Below are 17,053 nucleotides of genomic sequence, written 5' to 3' on the forward strand. Positions count from 1 at the left end.
GAGATGCTCCAGGATGCAAATGACAGATGATTGAGATGGGAAAAGCCAACCTGAGGCTGCCAAGGGAAACTTGCTGGGTGAGTGACTTGGCAGAAGCTCCATGGGAGTCATTAAACAGCCAGCATTAATAAAGACAGCACTGACTATATCAAGTCAGCCCTTTAAACAGATAGCCACCAACAACCATTGCTCAGAACCCCAGAAGCAGGATGTCAAAGATGAAAGGGGTCTTGGAGGTTGGATTGGAGGGCACGCCCTCACTGTACCAGGGGGAAGTGGAGAACCATGGAGGTAAAAGACCCACCTAAGGCACACGGGTGCCCGGGGGCAGACCCTCCAGCCCTCCAAGGTTATTCTCTATCCTATGCTTGTGATAATCACCAGGGAGCTTTTAAAACCACCAGTGCCAAAGGCCCATCCTCCAGAGATACTGGTTTCATTTGTCCAGATGGGGCCTGAACACCAACAGCATTTCTAACTTCCCAGGTGACTCCCCGGGCAGTCAAGCTGCTGCTCCGGCAGGCGATCTAATCCAAGTGATGGGCGAACTCCACCTGGGATCAGGTGGAAGGCTGGGTTCTGCGCCTTCCCTGTGGTTTACAGGCAGTGAGACCTCAGGCAAAGCAGCTAGCGTAACTGGTTACATTCTGTAGTGCTTACTGCTTAGAAGGTATTCCTCTCTGCATTACCTAATCCCTTGAATCCTCAGTCTTCTGATTAATCAAATGGGAATAATAATCGCTCTTCTGCCAGGTTTTTATGAGGTTCGAACAGGGAACGATTAGAAAAGCACATCGTAAGCTATTAAAATGCTGGACATAGGTAAGGCATGATGAGAGTTTACTGCCCCCATGACTGGTATTGTTGTTCTGGGAAGAACTGCCTTTCAAAGGTAATAAATAAATTTCCATAGAGAAGACTCTTACTAACAAAAGATCCCCAAGCACCAACTCCCCCGGGAGTGGCTTGACCTTAACTCTCCCTAGCCTTTCTGTGATTAAGGCATTTGGTGTTTCATTGGTTTCCAAGAGTGACCAGCACCAGTGGCTGGAAGGCATCGGGAAGTGCCAGCAGGAAGTGGGTGCTGGCTCTTCTTGTCCAAGCTTCGCCCCTTCCTCGCTGCTTGGAACAGGCTGGGACCATCCAGGGCCTCCAGTTACCGTATTCCACAAGCCAGAACAATCATTTCACAACCACAGAAATGATGCTGTTTAGGAAACTCAGGCCCTTGATTAAAACCATTCGGCAAGGGTACTTCCCTCCTTGGAATTTACGGGCCCCATAAAAAAAAGAACTCGAGAAGACAGAGTGGTTGTTTTTTGTTGCACCTCATTAGTTTTGAGTGTGGGCTGGCAGTAGAGATCAGAGTACCAGGCGTCCGTCTAATTGAATCCCTCACAAGCATAAAGTTCCTCTGGTATGGGAGAGGCTATGTGCCAGGGAGCCTGTGAGCCTCTAGCTGGGGAAAGGAGATGGGGAGGAGCTGGTAGAAGCAGGGCTGAGGGTGACGGCTTCTCTGGGCAGAAAGGCCCTGGGCATAGACGCTGGGGCATCCAGAGAGCGAAAGCAGCACTCCCCTCCCACAGCCGGACCCCTCCTTTGTCCAGGTTTGTGATAGAGGGCAAGGATACTGACTCTCTGCCCTTTCATACCCATTATCACCCATCACCTAGAGGGGACCCCACAGAAAAACACGGTACAAAGAAACAATAGAGAACAAGGTGTAAAAATGTGGGTTTCCACCAATCTCTCAGCAAACTGTGTAACCACTCTGAGCCTTTGTACTCTCAAATATAAAATGTACATGGTGCTGGCTTCCGCAGTAATAGATAGTGGAGTTCCATTCCCAAATATTGGGGTGAGGCGATCTCTCTACACAGGCACTGTTGCAGACGCACGAAGATAAGACCTGATCCCTCCCTTCCAGTCTCTTAACAGTGTGGTAAGGAAGCCAGGCATCCAAACGGTTAGTTATGACATCACTTCAGATTGTCCTCCACGTGAAATGCAAGAAGAAGTAATGTGTTGTGGAAGCCCAAGGGAAAGGGTGGTGCATGGACTGGGGAAGAGTGGCAGAATCCATGAAAATGTCACAGATGAGGGCGTGAGATCTGCATCCCCGCTGCTGAAAGAAGAGAGTTAGGGAAGACATTCCCTAATGAGAGGGCAACCTTAGCAAGAGAGAGCAACCCAAAGACTATGGAGGCCACCCCACACATTACCTCCCAACCCTCATGGACCAAACCCTCCAAAGCACAAAAGAAAAAAGAACTCACCAAAGAAGATATGGATAGGTTTGGATTCTGTACAAATTTTAAACTCCCAGGTATCAACATGGATTATAAACAGAATGAAAATGCACGTAAAATACTGGGGGGGGGGAGCCGAGCATGTAATAAATGGTTTCACATCCTTGTAATAACCTCATACAATTCAATAGGAAAGCATGAAGAACCTAACTGAAAATCAGCAAAAGGAAGGGGGCAATTCCCTGTAAGAGTAAAATAAAGCGAGTAACATGTGGGAAAAAAATATTGACCCTCGCTATCAAAGAAATACAAATAAAACACCAGAGAAACACTTTTAGTTAAAATTCATAATAGGCGAGGTTGGCCAGGATCTAGTAAGAGGGACATGCATGTATGAACACAGCTGGTGAGAGTGTAAATTGGATTAACTTCTAGAAAGCAATTTGGCAATATGTATCAAGGGTCTTTAAAATGTTTATACCCTTTGATTCAGTAATTCCACTTCTGGGAATCTATCCTATGAAAATAATCTGAAAGGCAGGCAGAGGTTTATGCTCAAAGATGTTTTCAAAGTGTTATTATAAACAGTCTAACTAACAATCCAATCATTGAATGATGTTGAAACAAATGATGGTACATATCACGCAATATTGTAGCCGTTAAAAAATCTTTTTATGAGGAATTTTTAAGCCCTTGGAAAAGCTTGTGATAGACCTTTGATTAATTTAAGCAATATATACATATGACACAACTATATACACTTTCAAAGCACAGGCCAAAAAAAGACAAAGAGAAATCTACTGAGATGTTAAAAATGATGGCCTCTGGGTAGTGGGATTCTGGGCATTGTTTTGTTGATTTTTACCCTGGTTTTGAACTTGGAACAATAGGCATATATTTTTCAAATGAAGGCAAGTAAAAGAAACTGTAAAAGATACTTGGGGAATGACAAGTAATTGGTGTGTGAAACATGCACATTCATGAAAACACGTGATGAGAAACAAGGCCTAATCATAAGGTGTGAATAAAACAGGACACAGCTCACATTTGCTTCCTTGCAGCCTCCTGGCGTTGACTCCGGGTGACTCAGTCAGGCCTTGAGATGTGAATGGCATGGGGGGGGCGTGCTCTCTCTGCCCCCCAAGCTGACCAGGGTTATGTGTCTCTGTGCCCTCCAGGAACGTCCCTGGGCTCCAAGATGGCCTTGCAGAGTTCCTTCACTTGCTGGAATGGGACAGTCCTCCAGCTCGGGCAGGCCTGCGACTTCCATCAGGACTGTGCCCAGGCAGAAGACGAGGGCCAACTGTGCAGTGAGTAGACGGGGCTGCCCCCTCCCACCCCAGCCCACCCCACCCCAGGGCCTATCCCCACCTCCCCACCACCCGAGGCACGCAAGCCTGTACAACCTCCCTTACGTCCAATGCCACTCGTTTCCTCTCAGTGGCGACTTTCGAAAGCTACACACACCGTCTTCAAAAGACAGGGCCCAGACCCATGGTCTTAAAACGTCATATAAGTTAAGAAGCAAGCAAGATCTCATAAGTTATGCTCTCAGCATCCTCGTGCGTAGAGAAATGCACAGGCTAAAGCCCAACTCCGTCACATGACGTGAGCCCTCACTTTTTAAGCCTTTCTTTCATCATCCACCCTACCTCCCTCGTCCTCCCAACCTTCCAAATACCGCAGGTCCAGCCAGATCAGACCACTGCTCAGCGCCCTCACGCCTCCCTGCCTTGGTTTCTGTTCTTTCCCTTCTCTGGACTGACCCTTCCCTTCTCGAGTCATATCTGTCCCTTCATCACCCACCTCAAGAGCCGGGCCCTCTGGGAAACCTCTTCTATTTCCTACAAGTACAACTGGTTCTTCTTCCTCTGGAAGCACACCCTAATCCATCCACGTAACATTTATTATTCCAGCTTTTTAGAGATATAATTTACACACCATACAATCAACCCATTTAAAGTGTATGATCAGTGTTTTTCGTATAGTTACAGGGTTGTGCAATCATTACCACGATCTAATTTTAGAACATTTTTATCACCCCAAAACGAACCCCCTAGCAATCTCTCCTCATTTCCCTCCAATCTCCCCCCCACTGCTCACTCACCCACCATGAGTCCTACATGAACACTGATTCCATCTGTTTCTATAGATGTGCCTATTCTGGGCATTTCCTATAAATGGGATCATGTAATATGTGCTCTTTTCAAAAAAATTTTATTATAGTTGATTTACAGTGTTCTGTCAATTTCTGCTATACAGCACATTGACTCAGTTATACAGGTATATACTTCTTTTTCTCACATTATCCTCCATCGTTTTCCACCACAACTGACTAGATTTAGTTCCCTGTGCTCTACAGGAGGATCTCATTGCTTATCCACTCCAAATGCAATAGTTTGCCTCTCTAACCCCAAGGTCCTAGTCCATCCCACTCCTCACCTTCCCTCCCTTTGGCAACCCACAAGTCTGTTCTCTATGTCCATGAGTTTGTTTCTTTTCTGTAGATTGGTTCATTTGTGCCATATTTTAGATTCCACGTATAAGTGATAACAGATGGTATTTGTCTTTCTCTTTCTGGCTTACTTCACTCAGTATGAGCATCTCTAATTCCATCCATGTTACTGCAAATGGCATGATTCTGTTCTTTTTATGGCTGAGTAGTATTCCATTGTGTATATGTACCACATCTTCTTAATCCATTCCTCTGTCGATGGACATTTAGGTTGTTTCCATGTCTTGGCCATTTTGAGTCGTGCTGCAATGAACATAGGAGTACATGTATCTTTTTGAATGAAAGTTTTGTCCAGATATATGCCCAGGAGTGGGACTGCTGGATCATATGGTAGTTCTGCATTTAGTTTTCTGAGGTACCTCCATGCTGTTTTTCATAGTGGTTGTACAAATTCACATTCCCACCAACAATTTAGGAGGGTTCCCTTTTCTCTACACCCTCTCCAGCATTTGTTATGTGTAGAATTATAGCCATTCTCACCAGTGTGAGGTGGTACCTCATTATAGTTTTGATCTGCATTTATCTAATAATTAGTGATATTGAGGATTTTTTCATGTGCCTGTTGGCCATCCATATGTCTTCTTTGGAGAAATGTCTATTTAGGGCCTCTGCCCATTTTTTCAATTGGGTTGTTTGTATTTTTGCTGTTGAGTTATATGAGTGGTTTGTATGTTTTAGAGATTAAGCCTTTGTCGGTTCCATTGTTTGAAATTATTTTCTCCCATTCTGTGGGTTGTCTTTTTTTTTTTTTTTAATGGTTTCCTTTGCTGTGCAAAAGCTTGTAAGTTTGATTATGTCCCACTGGGTTTTTTTCAAATTTATTATTACTATTATTATTTGCTTTTTAGGGCCATACCTGCAGCATATGGAGGTTCCCAGGCTAAGGGTCAAATCAGAGCTACAGTTACTGGCCTACGCCACAGCCATAGCGACGCAGAATCCAAGCCACATCTGTGACCTACACTGCAGCTCACAGCAATGCCGGATCCTCAACCTGCTGGGCGAGGCCAGGAATCAAACCGGCAACTTCATGGTTCCTAGTCAGATTCATTTCTGCGGTGCCACGACGGGAACTCCCATGTCCCGTTGTTTTGTTTTTTGTTTTTATTTCTATAGCCTTGGGAGACCAACCTAAGAAAACATTTGATTCACTTCTTTCATTTAGCATGTTTTTGAGGTCCATCCGTGTTGTAGCATATATCAATACATCATTCCTTTCATTGCCAAATAAGATTTCATTGTATGGCTGTACCACGTTTTGTTTAGTCATTCATCAAGTGATGGGCATTTGGGTTGTTTTCACCTTTTGGCTATCATGAAGAATGCAGCTATGCACATTCATGTGCAAGTCTTTGTGTGGACAGATATTTTCGTTTCCATTGGAAATGAAATTTCCTACCTAGGAATAGAATTGCTGGCTCATATAACTCTATGATCACTTCCTACCTAGGAGCAGAATTGCTGGATCATATGACAACTCTATATTTAACATTTTAAGGAACTTCCAAGCTGTCTTTTAGAATGCTCCAGCACCTTTACTCTCCCACCAGTGGGATATAAGGGTTCCAATTTCTCTATATCATCCTCAATACTTACTGTTACCTGTCTTTCTATGTTAGCTGTCCCAGCAGGTGTGCATCCATCACATTTCATGCAGGTGGTTTCCATATCTGTCTCCCTCACAGTGGACAGACTGGTCTGGTACTCTGCCCCATACCAAGACCTCAAATAATTCCTGGTGCAGCATAGGAGCACACCGAATCTTTGTTGGTTGAAATGAATAGATGAGTTGGGAAACCTGGGCTCCCTAGAGAAACTAATTGCTGAGGTCTCCCTGATAGTTAGGGGCAGTTAAAACGGTCAGCCTGGTGCTCACTCCACTTGAAGACAGTGTTCTCAGCAGCTGCCTGGCAAGGACAAAAACCCTACAGGTTTTTTCCAGGGAAACTACAGACACTTACAGAACACATATAATGGGAGCTTAAAAGTGCCCTAGATCCTGGAGCACAGATGAGCAGAATTCCAGACAGCACCTGTCCTCCAAGTGCTGAAAATCCAACACAGGGGCAGGGAGTGAAACAAAGTAGTCACAGTGGGGAAACGCTGCAGCAGCCTGGGGGGCTGTGCAGCCCAGACACCCCAGCGAACGCTCCTGCTCACAGATACACTGGCCCCAAGATGCAGTGGGCTGCCAGATAGCTTTACAAAGTTAACGGTGTCTCCCAAGTCACTTGCAGGACAGACTTTCCCTTAGGAAAAATTTTTTTAAATTTTTTATTCAAGTATAGTTGATTTACATTGTTGTGCTGATTTCTGCTGTAGAGCATAGCGACCCAGTCATACATATGTATACATCCTTTATCTCATTCTATCTTCCATCATGTTCTATCCCAAGAGATTGGATATAGTTCCCTGTGCTGTACAGTAGGACCTCATTGCTTTCAAAGCAATGAGGAAATCCATTTTTCAATTTGAAAATCTTTCTTTTTATACAAAACTCTCCAGTGAAGTTTTCCAAGTGTGGAATTGTGGTTGTTTAGATAAAGCTCAGTAAAGAGTTGCAGCTAAGCCCTTTGCTTGTTCCACACTGTTCTGCTCGTGGCTTTCTAACGAGGCTCTCATTACGCACGTGGACCAAGAGGAAGCCGGGCCCACCCATGCTGCTCCAAACAGGGGCCTGTGTGTGTCTCTCTAGTTATATTTTGCAGTAGTATTTTCAGCACTACCTTTGAGCTGTGTGATTTTGCTTTGGCCTTTTTAAAGTTTTTGATACCCACTTCCCAGCTGAGGCACAGGTCGGGCAGTCCATGCCCTGATTTACAACTGGGAAAATGAAAGCACAGAGAAGGTAATTGATTTGTTCAGGGTCACACAGCATGCCTGGAACGGAGCCATGATTAGGAGCTTTGAGCCTGTAGGATCCAGCCCTTTACTGTGGGCTCGAGGTACTTTCCCATCATTTCGGGGCTTGCCAATAATGGGTTCTCAGGGCCAACTCCAAGCTTGAGGGCAGCCTGGTTCCCCTGAGGAGGGCAGGTGCCTGGGCCTTTTCAGGTACACTTGAAAAGCTGCTCTGACCAGCTGTCATGATGACAGCTCCACCCTGAAGAACACCCCCACCGAGCTCTTTGCTACAGAAGTCAGTTGACAGAAGTTCAATTAGAAGGAGAATTATTCTGATCTTTTTCCTATTCTGATCGTGGCAGTACTCTCAGCAAAATATCCTTTTCCTGTTTTGTGTGCCCCATTCTCTCTGGCATTTTTGAGTTTTCCCTATCACGCTGGCTGATATTGATTCTGAAAACCGTCCCCAAAAAGATAATAGCAACAGTAGAAATAGTAATGGCTAACATATATTGAGCATTTTCGATGTGCCAGGAGCTGCTCCAAACAGTCTTCATGTCTTAACTTATTTCATCCTCACAGAAATCTATGTGAGGCTATTACACCCTTCTTAGAAGTGAGGAGCCGGGAGTCCACGATCAGACTGTTAGCCAGTAGCTGAACAATGATTCAGACCCAGTCTGATGCCAAAGCCCACACGCCAAGCCACTGCAAGCCAGACTCACTTGTTTTATGAGTTTCCAGTGCTTTCCAGCACAGCCCAGCTACATGTCACCCAGGAGGAAGGGGCCAGGAGAAGGCAGGGGGCATCCAGGGCTCTGCCACCACCTTTCTGGGGGACTCAGATCATTCATCTCCACTCTCCAGGCCTCACTTTCCTCATTAGGAATATGAGTTGGAACATGATGCCTGCCGATGTGTTGATGTCTATGATACTTTAAGGACAATGCTCCTGACCTCACCTGGTCCTTCCCAAGTGCTCTGGAGCCTATTAGAACATTTTCTCTGAGCAGGTGGTCACTTTGAGCCTGTGCGGATGCCCAGGTCTTCTAAGGAACCCCCGTGACGGTCACTAAGCGTGAGCCAGGGTGTTCCATCAAGCCCTGCCATGGTTGGAACTCAGAGGGAAAAAGCAGGTTGTATTCTATCAACTCCTAGCCTCCACCCCCCCATAAGGAATTCCGTATACACACTAGAGTTTCAATCAGATTATCAGACTTGACCCTGAGCAGCTTTGCTGGCTGGGATGAGTGGGGAGCTGAAATGGACCTGGCCTTGCCCTTGTCCTTCTCCATCCAAATGTGAATGGGTTCGTTCACACCCCATCCTCCAAGCCCTCACATCACCCACCGTCCACCTTCCCTCCTTCTCATCCAACATCGCCAACCCATGTTTACATCCCAGGATGCTGTAACGCATTGGAGGTGTCTTCAGGTTCCCTGTGTGTCCTGAGCAATGGCCTCAGTGGCATGCAGTGCCCCAGAAAAGGGCCGGGTGGCCCCACGTCATCCCTTGGATGGGTCATTGACTCGCTGGGTTTTGCAGACCGTTCCCTTCCCCTCCAGGTACTCAGTAATCGCATCTGCTTGGTGGGGATTCTCTTCCTGTCGGCAAAATCCTTTTTTTTTAAGTATACTTCTTTATTGTAAAATGAAACATGTTGGTTGTAAAATATTTGGAAAATCAAAAAAGTACACAGGAGAAAATAACGATGCCCATAATCCTCCCTCTCAGACATTCAGAGATAACCATAATATTTTGATGTATTTCTTTGAGCATTTTTCCCATGGCTCTATATTTTCAAGGAAATGTATAACACATATTTATCAAAAATGTTAACAGAGTCGTCTCACAGGAAGGAAAGAAGTAATGTCGTTTGGCCTGGAGTTTATACTTGGCAGCTCCTGCTGAGGTCACATCTCTATGACTCTACCAATTTGTCTCTCTTAGAGTGGAATCAGGTGTCATAATTGCCAAATGTTGTGGGATTGATTGACCCAACCACAGCCGATTTGGTCGTCCCGCCAACTAAAGATCTGGCCTCAGCCCCAGAAGAGGGTGGGTTAGAGCAGTGCGTCTCAGACTCCTATTAGGGTGCACAGGAGTCATTCTGGAGAGCACTGACAACGCGGATTCTGATTCAGTAGGTGCGGGGCGGGGAGGGGAGACCTGCCCTTTGGCACTTCTAACAGTTCCTGGGTGATGCAAATGTGGCTGGTCCCTGAAGCACATTTGGAGTGGCGAAGGGTTAGGGGTTGAACCCAGACTCATTTCATTCAGCAAATAAGAACTGAGGTCTTATGGCATGCCAAGCACTGAGTGGGCCCTTGGGGTGGAAGGCAGGAGACAGGGATGATCAAAGAAGGTGGCACAGGAGTTCCCGTCGTGGCTCAGTGGTTAACGAATCCGACTAGGAACCATGAGGTTGCGGGTTCGGTCCCTGGCCTTGCTCAGTGGGTTAAGGATCCGGCATTGCCGTGAGCTGTGGGGTAGGCTGCAGACATGGCTCGGATCCTGCATTGCTGTGGCTGTGGTGTATGTAGGCCGGCAGCTACAGCTCCGATTAGACCCCTGGCCTGGGAACCTCCATATGCTGCAGGAGCGGCCCAAGCAATGGTAAAAAGACAAAAATAAATAAATAAATAAATAAATAACAAAGAAGGTGACACACTAGCGCTGACGCTGAGCGCCAAGGCTGTGCTCTGCAGTGTCCCCAGCCCAGCCTGATCCGCCAGGGGCTTCCTGCTGACACCGCCCTCCCAGCTTTCTCAGGGCCAGCTTCTCGCTGAGCACGAGGCCTGATGTGCCTACAGTAGTAGAAACTTTGGAGCCGCGCTCACTCTTCAAGGTTTTAATTGTCACATAAATTGCCCCTTGACCTAACTATTTTTGCCTACCTCATCTCCTGTTATTCAGTCAGCCAAAAGGAAAGGGGTTTCCAGTCCTAGCTCACCCTGGCTCCTTTGCCAAGCTCAGATGAGGATGGGCTTCCAGAGGGTGGAGAATCGCAATGGCTTTCCTCATTCCTGTGCCAGGGGAAGACATAGGCACTTCCAGACAGGCAGCTGCAGGACCTGCCTCTGCCCCCTCGGGCAGTAGGGCTGCTTCAGCCCATCCCCTGATGAGTTTCCCTGTCCCAGGTATGAATGATAATCAGCGATGCCACCACGGCTCTGTGTTTGCTCCACTCTGTTTACAAAGTATTTGCACACCCTCTCCCTTGCTTTGTCCTCAAAACAACCTGGTGAAATACACACTAATATTACCCCACGTTACAGATGAGGGAGCTGAGACTCAGGAAGGAAGTGACTTGCCTATGGTCACACAACCGAGAGTGATGAGGCTAGGACCAGAGCCCAGGTGTCTGGTGCTCATGAGGTGCCAGCACCCATAAGTCAAGCTACGTTCTCCGCCTCCACTTCCTAAAAGGGAAGGGAGGAAGCCATATGTGGTCCCGACCCAGCTCAGCCCTGCCTCCTCCTTCTACCAGAGCCCATCGCCTGCTGGAATTTTCTATCACGGTCCCCAGTTTAAAGCATGCGCGTGAAGGACACTTCGTGGAAGGTCACTTCCAGCTACCAGTTCGTTTTTGCAAAAGAAGTGAATGTGAGATCCCTTGAGGGGGGCATAAAAAATAAAACAGAAAGATCTCCTTAGCTTTTGGATTTTTAATCAGAGGAACATGCGGGGCTTGAGGGGGGAATGATTTCTTCAGGGGGGTATAAATGGGAAGAGATGCTCAAAGTCAGTGACAGCCTGTTTTAATTTATAATTCTGCCTCCATGCGAAATGCACAGAGAATCAGGGGGAAATGAGTAATAATTCACTAAGGTGCTGTCACAGCCAGGAAACGTTAGGGTCCTCTTTGTCAGCCTGCTGCTGCCAAGAAGCCCGCGACAGAGGAAGGACACTGAGAGCAGCGGGTCCAGCCCAAGAGCTCCCGCGTGGAGACAAGCCTGGCGGGGCTGTTGGGCACTATCGGGATAGCCTGGAATGGGCCAGAGAGCCCTCCCTGCGCCATCCTCCCAGCAGGCTGGAGACAGTGGGCTCTCTGCCCTCTTCTCCTGCCCTCCTCCCTCTGTGGCGGTGGAGAAATATATGGTCTGTAGAGCTGACTGTGGCCTCTTTAATGGGACTTGAGGTCAGGCTCTTGGAGAGAAAAGCATAACAAGGCCCTTTTTGCTGAGCCAACAGATGATATAAAGGGGCCCCTGGGACCGGGGTTGCTTAGTCAGGATAGGCTAGGTTATGCTGCAGTAATAAACCATCCCCAAATTTCAGTGGTTAACATAACATTTGCAGTACCTGTCCACCGAGGGCTGGGGTGGGAGGGAACTCTCCCCGGCAGGATCTCCTGCTGGCAGGAGCGCCACCATCACACAGCAGCGCCCCCAGGAACAATGAGAACTCTCCTTGGCTGCCTCCCCAGGGGAGGAGAGAGGCTGAGAAGTACGCTGGAGCTTTTCACAGCCTCAATCCAGAATAAACACACATCGCTGCCACCGACATGTCATGTGGCTTCACTTAACCGCAAGGGGGTTGGAAAATAAAGGGGAGCAAATAGATAGTTCTGAGCAGTAGGTGTCTCTGCAGACAAGGGTGACCAAGAGACCCAGACCAACTCCCCGCCGACACTGCCACTGCCACCACCTCATTCTTACCATCTTGCCGACCCTGGGAAATGTACTTCAGTGAGTTGCACGCCGGCTTCTTCAGGGTCATGGTCCTAGTGGATCTGTGTAAAGAGCACAGAATTTAGAAGAGAAGAGCTGGGTTCATCCCAGCAGGTTACCTGTTGTTGGCACCGTGGCCGTGGTCAGGTTGCTTAACATCTCTGAGCATCTGTTTGGTCATATGTAAAACTGGGTTAACAATACTCATGCTGTGGAGTTTTTTATTATTTGTACTGTTTTCCGAAGACCAGAAAATTCTAAAGCAGTATGTGTACAAGTTGGGAATTGGGCCTCTCTTCACTATGAGCATCATTAGACATTGAAGGTCTGGCTCGGGAGCTGTTACTAACAAGGATAATCTGGTCTTGCCTGGCAAATTCGACTTGATGTTGGCATAATTAGCTTTTAGCAGCCCTGGAAATGACCGTGCCCCTGTGCTCTCCCTGCAGGTAAACTCCCGGCTGGTTTTTACTGCAACTTCGAGAATGGCTTCTGTGGCTGGACCCAAAGCTCACTGTCACGCCACATGCCCCAGTGGCAGGTCAAAGCCTTACAGGATGCCCAGACCCAGGACCACCAAGGTACCGCCCGCTCTTCCGTTCCCCTGCTGCCCACCTGGCCAGACGAGAGACTCTGGGCACTGCCCAGAGCTGCTGCCCCTGCCCCCCATTTGCCCTCGGGTGCTCCCACACAGTTCCCTCTTCAGACCCTCTTGGGCATTAGAATGATTAAATCAGGCCAGGGCTGACCTCACTTTTTGATTTTTAAAATGAGAGCTTTAATGAAGGATTAGCTGAAAGATAAGAGTGAGTAACAGCAACGACAATAATAATCCATTGATTCAACAAGTGTTTGTTGAAACCTACTGTGTGTCAGGTGCAGAACTCCTTGAGGGGTAAGGAAAACTGGAGCCTCTTTAAGACAGGAGGCGGAGACTCAGGGGGACCCTTGTGTCATTCGCCCAGGATTGCGCCCTGGGACGCTTGCCCCTTTTCTAGTTCATTTCCTGTGGCCCTGCTTCCTCAACCACACCTTGCCCCCACACCCAGCTTAAACTGGCACCTCCCACCACCCACCCCCCCACATTGTAGCCCATCTTCTCACAGTCCCTGCTTGACTGCCAGAGGGGCAGAGGGTCCCCATATACCCAAATGATGCCCCCCCACACTGGGCTGGGCTGACTCTACCCCTGGAAGGGCCTGGCCCGGGATCAGAGAAGTTCTGTGAGGCCAGCAGGAGGCCAGACCCTCCAGCCATGGGTAGAACTTTGGTCTCTACCCAGTGGCTAGGCCTGAGCAGACCCTGGGCCCACCTCTCTGCAGGATGGACCTGCGGCAGGGTGTGTCTCTCCCTTCCTTCCCCTGTATTTACTGCTCTTGGTGAAGCTGGAGTCCCTTGTACCAAAATTCCTCTCTTTCCAAACAAAGGTCATACATTCTCCGGCTTCCCTTAAGAATTAACACTAATAATAATGATAAGTGTGAGAGAGGACAAGGTCCAGGTCAACCGCTGAGGATTCCAGAGCCCGTGCAGTTCTGTCCTTGGTCCCCAGAGCTAGCTGCAGCCAGTGAGTTGGCTTTTGGCCCCATTACAAAGAAGGCTGAGCTACTGCAGCCACGGGGGCATTCCTGCTTCTCCTCCGGGCGCCCTCCCCACACCACATCACCCTCAGCACCCTGTCTGTAGGCGCAGAGAAGAGAAACAGCTCGGAGCTGGACGGGACCTTCACTCTGCTCTCAACCTGATTGTCCCAGACAGCACCCATAGCAAGTAAATGCCCAGCCCTAGTGACAGGACTCTCACTGCTGTCAAAAGTAGCCCTTTCCGTTATTTAGAGCTCAGGATTGCACACCCATTTTCCTTTCCCTGAGATGGGCCCCACCCCCGTAATTTCTACACATTGAGCATGATTTCTGGCTCCTGGAGCCCCGGAACCCACCACGCCCTCTCCCACAGAGGCAGCCCTTCATATATTTGACAGCCTTGTGACCCACCCACTGCAAAAGGCTCTTGCTCTCTCTGGTCACATGACCCCAGCAACCTGACTTTTCCTCAAGATGGGCGGTGTGCTTCCTAAGATGCCTGCCTGTCCTATTTACTCTTCTCCGGACCCACCTGAATTGTGACTTGGTCGTAACTCAATAAAGACTTTGCTAAGAGGCAGAGAACAATAGAAATGAATGACTGAAGTCCCACTCGGGGTTCTGTGGGGCCCCCTAGAAAGCATGGCCTCAGCCTGGCCCCCATCTCTGCAGTACCTACCATTACGGAATCTGCTTCTGGAGTTTGGCAGATGCTTCTTCCCACCCCCTCGTGGGGCTGGAGGCTCACGTTCTGCCAGCTTTTCAGGCAACTTGGTGTTTAGAAAACAATAAATGAGTCTTCCAGGTCAGGGCATAGGCACAGGAGGACCTGGGCTCCAGGAGGGAAGAAGGCACTGGACGGCAAAGCACTGGTGTGACTGGAAACGGGGAGGAGTGGCCGGGGTCGGGGAGGGGGTCCAGCAGGCTTCAGGCTGCTCCCAGGCCATGGGCTGAAGCTGGTGACCTCGGGAGATCAGGGATGCAGGATGCATGGTGCTGGGACATCACAGGCCATTTGAATGAGGACCTTTGCATGAGCCCAGTTCTATAGACAGCGATAAGCAGGCTCTCTTATCTGTTGGTGGCAGCAGAAACCAGTGTCCTCAGAAATGTTCCGAGGCTAGAGAAGAAGGATGCAGGGACCGGAGCCCTTCCGTGCCCAGGGATGGTGTGGTTCTGACTCTTGCTCTCTGCCCAGGCCACGCCCTGGTGCTCAGCACCACTGACGCCCCCACTTCTGCGAGTGCCACGGTGACCAGCGCTGCATTTCCCCCGCCGATGAAGAGCTCTCCGTGTGAGGCAAGTCTCAGTTTCCTCCAGTTCTCTGCTTTCGCCTTCCTCTCTGATCTTGGGCACTTCCAGGTGGACCCACATAGGTGGTCAGGCTGCTCATTCTCCTGTGGGATGACAGGAGGGCCGTTTGTGCCATCTTCTAGGCAGAGAGTCCCACCAGCATGGCAAAGCCCCATCTACAGAGAATCTTACCGTCAACACCCACACTCAGCTGCACTGAATTATTTGCAATAGGACCTTGATTTACGCAAATCAAGAAAATATTCCCAATGCGTTACAGCGGAGGGTAACAGCGGCTTTCTACAGAATCCTGTTTTAAAATGTTAATTGCTTGTAATACATTTCAGATTTTATAGAGCATCAAAACTTTGACTTCCATAAATTTCCCTAAGGTATCCACGGCATTCGGTGAGGTCCCTCCAGAGCCACTTACCCAAACCGTTGGTGTAGCTGTTACCTCCTCAGTGTGAGGACTGAGGGGCATGATTCTTAGCACAAAGTCACCTTCTTCAGGAACTGGGAGATGTGCCTAGACCCCAGCATGGCCCCGCCATTAAGTTCGTGGACTCTGAAATCAACTACCTGAGACCAAGCCAGGTTCCATTACTGATTGGCTGTACAATTTGTTTGGTCAGTTAATCACCTCTCAGGGCCTCAGTTTCCCCATATGGGAGGTAGAGACGATAAGCCTACCCCAAGGAGGTGAGGCTTAAATTAAATAGGTTCTTACATGAAGAGGGCTTATCACAGGGACTGGTACAAAGAAAGCACTGCCGTACTAGCGACAGCACCGTGTACCCTATACAAATATACAAAGGACAACGGGGAGGAGGAAGAGGACTTTAGCAAAGACCAGACCCCACAGTCTCCAAGAGCCAGGTCATACCTATGCTTCTTTGCACCCTCCCAGGCCTGGCCTCAACATCTTGCACGTAGAAAGAAGCCAACGCTAAGCTGAGATGGGGCCAGTCCTCTCCTGGAAACGCCCAGGAGAAGTTCCTCTCTGGCTTCCTTTCAGGAACAGCTCTGTGCCCTCTGAGCAGTGTGTTTGCTTCCAAGCTGTGGACGTGGTGAAACTGACCAGATTTGCTTCCCCTCCACTGGCTGGTGGGAATCCCGGCCAGGCAGGGCCTTGACCAGCAGAGGGGCAGGAAAGCAGCTTCCCCTGCTTAAGTGAACAGACGAATTCAAGGCCTCTAGGCTTTTGATGAAATCGAAGCACACAGACATAAAAAAGAATGGAAAAAATATATTGATGAATTTTTTTAATCGGAGGAATGGTCACATCTGAGGCTTTGCCCAGTAAGTAAACAGGGGTTCATGATGTCACTTTGTAGCAGCCTCACTCCTGGCTCGATTTTCTAACTCACCGTTTGCCCCATCTTCCTCACCCTCTTCTAATTTATGTTATCTGGCTAGATTTTATGTATCTCTGTGAGCCGACTTTCTGGAAGAAGGCAGGGCATAAATAAATAGATTCCTTACGTTCAATTGTCTTTGAGAAACCACACTCTCCAGGGCAAATGGTGGATTTACTGGGGCGTCGTGGATATCTCTGGGGAGCCTCAGAGCAGCACCTAGACGGGAAGGCTTCTTAAGGGGAAATGTAAATGAGGAGTGTTGGCCGGCTCATCTGAGAGGCAGGGGGATCCCTTAAAGCATTTCATCTTTAAATTTATTCTTCCCCGGGTTTAATCTGAGCCTGAGTTCAGAAAAAGAAACGTCAAGGTAAAAATGCTATTTTTCTAATACTTCATCATTTCTCTAATAACCTTTGGGCTGATGAATAGCTTAAACAGGTGTTTTGTTTTACTGGCCTGTTTTAGTATTTTCCAGTCAAATTTGCTCTGGGCTATTTCTGCTATTTCCTGCCCTTTTCCAGAACACGGCTCAGCT

The 17,053-nt window shown here is 48.3% G+C and overlaps 1 protein-coding gene across 1 annotated transcript in view; it reads left to right on the plus strand.

Moving 5' to 3' along the window:
* ALK (ALK receptor tyrosine kinase) overlaps positions 1-17,053 on the plus strand; it is a 694,610-nt gene that overhangs the window by 565,234 nt on the left and 112,323 nt on the right. Inside the window, exons 6-8 of the mRNA XM_021087669.1 lie at positions 3,428-3,559; positions 12,731-12,862; positions 15,063-15,163. Of these exons, the coding sequence (XP_020943328.1) occupies positions 3,428-3,559; positions 12,731-12,862; positions 15,063-15,163 (365 nt within the window). The remainder of the gene's footprint in view (positions 1-3,427; positions 3,560-12,730; positions 12,863-15,062; positions 15,164-17,053) is intronic.

The sequence above is a fragment of the Sus scrofa genome, chromosome 3, assembly GCF_000003025.6.
Source record: "Sus scrofa isolate TJ Tabasco breed Duroc chromosome 3, Sscrofa11.1, whole genome shotgun sequence".
Lineage (NCBI taxonomy): Eukaryota > Metazoa > Chordata > Mammalia > Artiodactyla > Suidae > Sus > Sus scrofa.